The 6620-nt window shown below is 40.2% G+C and overlaps 1 protein-coding gene and 1 non-coding gene across 2 annotated transcripts in view; both read right to left on the bottom strand.

The window, feature by feature from the left end:
- Window positions 1–331: 331 nt before the first annotated feature.
- The window catches only part of DTD1 (D-aminoacyl-tRNA deacylase 1), a 130893-nt gene continuing 124604 nt past the window's right edge, over window positions 332–6620 (bottom strand). Inside the window, exons 5-6 of the mRNA XM_063441380.1 lie at window positions 2305–2468; window positions 332–486 (exon numbers count right to left, since the gene is read on the bottom strand). Coding sequence (XP_063297450.1) covers window positions 2313–2468 — 156 coding nt within the window. The 3' untranslated portion in view covers window positions 332–486; window positions 2305–2312. The remainder of the gene's footprint in view (window positions 487–2304; window positions 2469–6620) is intronic.
- On the bottom strand, window positions 2796–2878 carry TRNAL-UAA (transfer RNA leucine (anticodon UAA)). The gene has a single exon. It is a non-coding gene; the product is annotated as a tRNA-Leu (tRNA).

Below are 6620 nucleotides of genomic sequence, written 5' to 3'. Positions count from 1 at the left end.
TGGTTCAGAACTTGGAAATGTACCTCCTTCCGTATGAGGTCATTGGGGCAGCTGACAATAGCAGATGCTTGGTAATGTCCTAGGTCATATTTGTCTCAGTACTTCCCTAAGATTTTGGGCGCACAGTGTCAGTCACACCAAGCACTTGTATTTTTAAAGAACATTTGTGATGTTATTATCTGCGTAGTACGAGATTTTAAATATAACCTGCAAAAAATTAAATACTAGAAGATAATTGCTTCACAATATTTGGCAATTACATAAAAAGTTAAGGCAGGCATAATCAAAATAGTGCAAGAGTTGATTTCAATAAATGATATGTACATTAAAAGATTCTTAATCAAACAGACTTTATTACAGAGACTGATGAATACAGAGAGTTGAAGTCACAAGTGAACACATTTTAAGTGAAACAAGTCTAAATTTGGTAATAAATTTCTGCGCAAAATCCCTTATTTTTCCATGGTGTTGGTTTGCACATCACCCCTGAAAAATAATTAAATTCAACATAAGTTAAAAGTGTAATTTGATAATATATTTTAAAAATGATTGTTTGTATGATATTGTGATGTTTTTTCTACATGAATCACAAACAGTTATAGATACACACATAATGTCATAATAAAAGGTAAAACTAGCACATACCGTATTTATCGGCGTATAACACGCACCGGCGTATAACACGCACCTCATTTTAAGAAGGAAATTCCAGGAAATTCCCCCCCCTCCCATAGTATTCCCCCCCCCCTCATCCCATAGTGTGTCCCCCCCTCCCATAGTATTCTTCCCCCACCCACTCCCATAGTATTCTCCCCCCATAGTATTCTCCCCCCCCTCTCCCATAGTATTCTCCACCCACTCCCATAGTGCCCCCCCCCCCATAGTGTCCCCTAGTGCTCTTTCCCTTGTCCCATAATTACTTACTTGTCTTGAAGCGTGGGCCGGCTTCACAGCGCGCACCGCGGTACAGGAACTTCAATTTCTGGTTCCGGTTTCCGGCGGGACTGAAAGGAAGTGTGCACAAGTGTGCACACTTCCTTTCAGTCCCGCCGGAAACCGGTCCTGAAATTGAAGTTCCAGTACCGCGGTGCGCGCTGAACACCGGCCCAAGCTTCAAGACAGGTAAGTAATTATGGGATATCGGCGTATAACACGCACCCACGATTTCCCCCCTATTTTCAGGGAGAAAAAGTGCGTGTTATACGCCGATAAATACGGTAAATAAAAACAATAAAAAAGGACCTGATTTGCAATTATGTATAATGTAATATAATAGCATTATTATTTTATTTATATAGCACCATCAAATTCCGTAGTGCTGTACCATGGGCGGACTAAGAGACACGTAATTGTAACCAGACAAGTTGGATGCACAGGAACAGAGGGTTTGATGGCCCTGCTCAATTAGCTTGCATGCTAGAGGCTACTTGTGTATGAGAACAATAGAACAATATATTAGATTGGTTAATAGCCAATATTTCCTAAGTAAAAAATGATGGATGCAATCACTAACTGTAATTACTGTACACTCCAAGTTCAGGGCAGTTCTCACTTTATTATTTGCCATACATAAAGGAAGGAGATGGAGCTGAGGACAGTGTTAAGCACCAAACTGAGCTGCATACCTCCTAAAATAGGGAGTTAAATAAAATGTAATGTTACTGTTACTGTGCTGTCATCATAGTCTTAGTGACTTAGGCATAGCACTACCTCATCTAATGACACTCTCTCACTACACTTTCTACGGACAAACCTAATACGGCAGGACGCAAGTCCAGTATTAACAATGTCCAACTGGATTTGGCTACAGTTGGGACGCCTGGGGCAGTGATAATGTGATAAAGGTGAGGGGATGAAAACAGTCAGGATAGGCAGTGGAACAACATAAATGGCTTTCTCCCCATCTCTTAAGATTAATTCTTTAAGTCAGATTTTATCTGTCTTTAGCAGTTTCTCATGACCCATAACTGTCAACAGTAATAGCTGGTTCAGGTTGAATTCTAAAATGCAACTTCTTGGTTACTAATACATGTTTTTCCTGCTATTAGAATGGGAGAAAACCCGTATATAAAGATTAAACTTACGGTATTATGAATAACGGGTTTTGGATTTTGATTACTTTTTTGCTAATTGTGACATGAGGAAATCTGGACTCCAGCAGCCATTCATCAAATACACATCTTATTTGACCTTTATTTTGTATAATGCCAAAATCTGATTAGATAGCAAATGTAGTATGAAGGAGACAGACAATGTGCTATTGTGATGCTATCAAAAGTGAGTACACATATTGCTGCATATTACCTGAGGTTCTACGGTTCTCTTTCAGAAGACACGTCCCCCTCTGCTCCGCTACTTGCGCTTGGGTCTTCCTTATTGCGAGGTACACTTTTTTCTCGGCTTGACTCAGATGGCCCCTTAGTCCTTGTCTTTTCTTTCCTTTGTTGCTGTTTTTCAAGCTTTGTAAACTATTTAGAAACATAGAAACATAGAAACATAGAATGTGACGGCAGATAAGAACCATTCGGCCCATCTAGTCTGCCCAGTTTTCTAAATACTTTCATTAGTCCCTGGCCTTATCTTATAGTTAGGATAGCCTTATGCCTATCCCACGCATGCTTAAACTCCTTCACTGTGTTAACCTCTACCACTTCAGCTGGAAGGCTATTCCATGCATCCACTACCCTCTCAGTAAAGTAATACTTCCTGATATTATTTTTAAACCTTTGTCCCTCTAATTTAAGACTATGTCCTCTTGTTGTGGTAAACCATTAGTGTCACTTAAACACATCGTGTACCAGGAGTGGGGTTTGAACCCACGCGGACATTCGTCCATTGGATCTTAAGTCCAACGCCTTAACCACTCGGCCATCCTGGTGCTACTAGATAATGAAAAAATGAACACAAATTAAAATATATACAAGTAAAATACATTTTCATTATAGCTGTAAAACTATTCAGGGGCTTCCTTGTAAAAAAAAAATTGTTATAGATTTGGACCGTCAAGAGGAAGACTCTTAGAAAAAAACATAATTGCAAGGTGTTTGTGTAGCTTTTCTTGGTAATCCAGTGGTTGCAGTAGAGGTGTGCACACTCCTTCCCTTCTCTCAGTAGTATTCTCTGGTTAAAAAATGACTTAATGATGCAGATGAAGTCACATGCAGGTATGACTTCATGTTAAAGCTCTGCACATTGTGTCATTCAGATGTGCTTTGACCACAAACGATCAACAAATAAAAGGTTTCTTCAGTAAGGAAATTAATTTTTCTCCTACTGCAACTGGATCCGAGAAGGATCTTTAACAAGAGAATACTTGGCCCTGAAAGTAATCACACAAAAACAATGGTAGCCTTGACAGCTATTAGAGGTATTTCAAGTTGAAATAATTTAATAGGGTCACATAACTTTAGAAGCAACTACTTTCAGCACAGTTTTTTCATATAAAGGGCCAAATTTATTTCAGACACTGTGGCACAAGTCCTAGTATAATATAATACAACGGTTATGTCACAAAAAACAACTATTTTTGTGACAAACTGGGCTGTTAGATCGACAACACTGATGTAGAATATGAAAAAGAAAGTTCTAGTGAAGTGATTACAAAATGTGCAGATTATACTAAACTGAAGACTGGATTGAATGCAGCATCGACTAGACAATATATGCAGATTACTCTTCATTAAATCATTTTTTTGCATTTGAAGTTATGTTAATGATATCATCAAGGGGGTGAGGCTTGATCATTTAAAACCAAATTACCTGCTTATTCATATTGTGATAAAAAAACAAAAAAAACAAAAACCCTGCTGTTATGGTGAACATATTATTTTGTGTAGTCAAAAAAAATCCCACACAATTCAAAGAGCTGAAATGTAAAAAGTACCAATCTAAAGTTTGGTCCTTGCAAAGCTTGATGATTTAGAAATTTTACATCTGAGAATGGTTTCCAGGCAAAATCCAGCTATTATTCTCTGTGTTGCCTACATGGGCTATAACACTGGTTGTATAGTACTATTTGTAATTTTAGCAGCACGCCATAGGCTAATGTACAATATGTGTGTACAGTGTGTTTTACAAGCAAAGTGTGAACTCATTCCATGTGCTTCCTAAGGAACATCCTTGGAACTATAAAGGCTAGGAACACTTAAAAGTGAGAGAAATATATCAATGCATTATTTCAGGTAAAACAGTTTATAAATACATTAAATATTGGCAGAATAGTTAGGTAAATAATAAACTTAAAAACAAAAGATGGCTCTTTTGACGTGGGTTTTTGCCCTTTAACTTTGGCCTTGATTTAATTTGTTCATCTGAAAACAGTTGATAATCTCACTATTTATTTCTGAATTTCAGGTCTGCTGCTTGAAAAACAATTGCCAATAAATGTGCGTCAGAAGCACATTTATCTGACTTTTTAATGTAAAATTAGAAATCTATGGAGGTCAATATGACCCCCACGTTAGTAGTACAGAGGTTCGAAACCTCCCTCATGCCTTAAACATGCAATGCTATGAGTGGGGACATGTCCACTAAAAAGCAAGCAACCAGTGGCTGCTCGTTGTCATAAAAGACAAGTTACTGGGCAACTATTGGTGCCCAGTCACTAGTAAAATAAAAGGGTGCCCAGGCACATTGTGAGGGGGTTCATATTAAATAATGGGGGTGGACAGATCAATGTCCACCCCCTGCCCCCACCCATGGCCACCAGTATGTTTACCCCCGTCATATTTACTCCCATAGGCTTTTTCTTAACTATTTGCCTGCTGGCTGCTAGTTAAAAAAAGGCTTTGAGCGGTCAATGCCAAAATAATGGGCGTTATGCATTCATTAATGGAAGTGGATGTCCAAAACATATATTTTCAATGTAAAATATAGGCTTCAGAGTCGTTATGTGAACCACTGTTTTCCTGCTGGGTCTGAGTGCCATGTCTACCCCGCAGGTAAAAACACTGCTAGTCTGCAGAACAGCAATGCTTTTAGCGCAGAGTTTACCTGCTTCTAGTGGCTGTCACACATACAGCAATTAGAGACAATTCTGATGAAATAGCAGAGCAAAACTCCTATTTCAGTCAGATGTTCTCATAGAGATCATCCAATTGTTGCAGTGTGGTGTTTTGCCGCACATGTGCACTAGCCTCCCAATACTTAATCTTGTTGATCTTGTCAGGATTACAGTTGATCCAGCACGCAGAATAGTATCATACCTAGGACTAAGGGTAACGTCTAACTGGACCTTAGAATGGCCGGACTTAACATACCAGAGAATAGTCAATATACTAGCCGAGGTCAGGAACACAGAACGAGACACAGCGATAAGGAAAAGCCAAGTCAATGATACCAGAATACAGGGAAGTCAAAACGAAGCCAAAGTAAAAAAACAGAAACACATGAACAGGAACACACTCTCGGATAGCCATCTAAGGGAAAGCACGACAGAGCAATGAGTAAAAGGACAAATACGTTTAAATAACCCTCTTGCAGATCCGATTGGCCATAACTGGCCTTTGACCCCGAAACGTGCGTGCGCGTCTTTTGCGTGACGTCACACGCTCAACGCCGTCATTACCATGGGACGTGGGGCTACAATATGGCGTGAATCCGCAGCGGTGGTGTCTACCGACATGCTGCAGAAGTCAGGCACACTGGCGCAGGACTGCTGAGCTGCACCTCCATTATTGCCAGGAAGGCAATTTCCACCACAAATACCATAAGGTGATGATGAATACGTGACAGATCTCAGTAAAGGAGGCGGGATGGCAGCATTGAGACGGACCCTGTGAGGGAGAAAAGGATTGTTAACTACCTTTTTTACTCCCTACAGGTGGGTACCTAAATGGGTACCAGGGCACTATAGCGCTAAGAATACACATTAGTATTCCTAACGCTATAGTGTTCCTTTAACTTCTGAAATGAAATCGATTAGAACCATTAAATGGCTTATTGGGAACAGGAACACTGCTGATAAATGTGTTCGGCTAGACTGAAATCGAGGACTTGGTAAGTTAATATTTAGCTAAGTGACTCCTGATTGTTAGATCATACTAACATTTACTGGAAATTAGAAACTCGCCTTACATAAACCAAGGCTGAACTTTATGAGAATAGAAGTCACTGGAATGGACTTTTGCTTAAAGGGAAGCAGCTATTTAACACGATTTTTAATATTATGTTAACGTATCCCTGATATTTAACAAATATGTATTTGTGAGGAATGAAAAATAAAACATCAAAACAAATTCACACATCCTTATTCTGTCACTAGGTGCCCCATGTTAGCTTCTTGCCAATCATTGTTATAAACTCTGTCTTTTGCACCTGGCAATCAGCATAGAGAAAGCATGCACATAAGAAGGAGACATTAAAGGGACTCTCCAGGGAGAACATTTAACTCACCTCATTCCAGCGCCGGGAGCCTCGTGAAGCCGCGCCCCCTATTTCGTCAACATGACGAAATAGGCGGGCGCGAGCAGGGAGCAATCAGACGCTTCCATTTGGAAGCGTCATTGCTCCCTTGTGCGCATGCGCAGCTTCGCCACACATGCGCACATACTTCAGAGGGCGGCATTCATGCCGCCCTCTGAAGTCCTGAGCGCACTACCGCGCATGCGCGCGGCCGCGAG

The sequence above is a fragment of the Pelobates fuscus genome, chromosome 2, assembly GCF_036172605.1.
Source record: "Pelobates fuscus isolate aPelFus1 chromosome 2, aPelFus1.pri, whole genome shotgun sequence".
In the NCBI taxonomy this organism is placed as follows: domain Eukaryota; kingdom Metazoa; phylum Chordata; class Amphibia; order Anura; family Pelobatidae; genus Pelobates; species Pelobates fuscus.
This window is presented reverse-complemented; position numbering and strand designations above follow the sequence as displayed.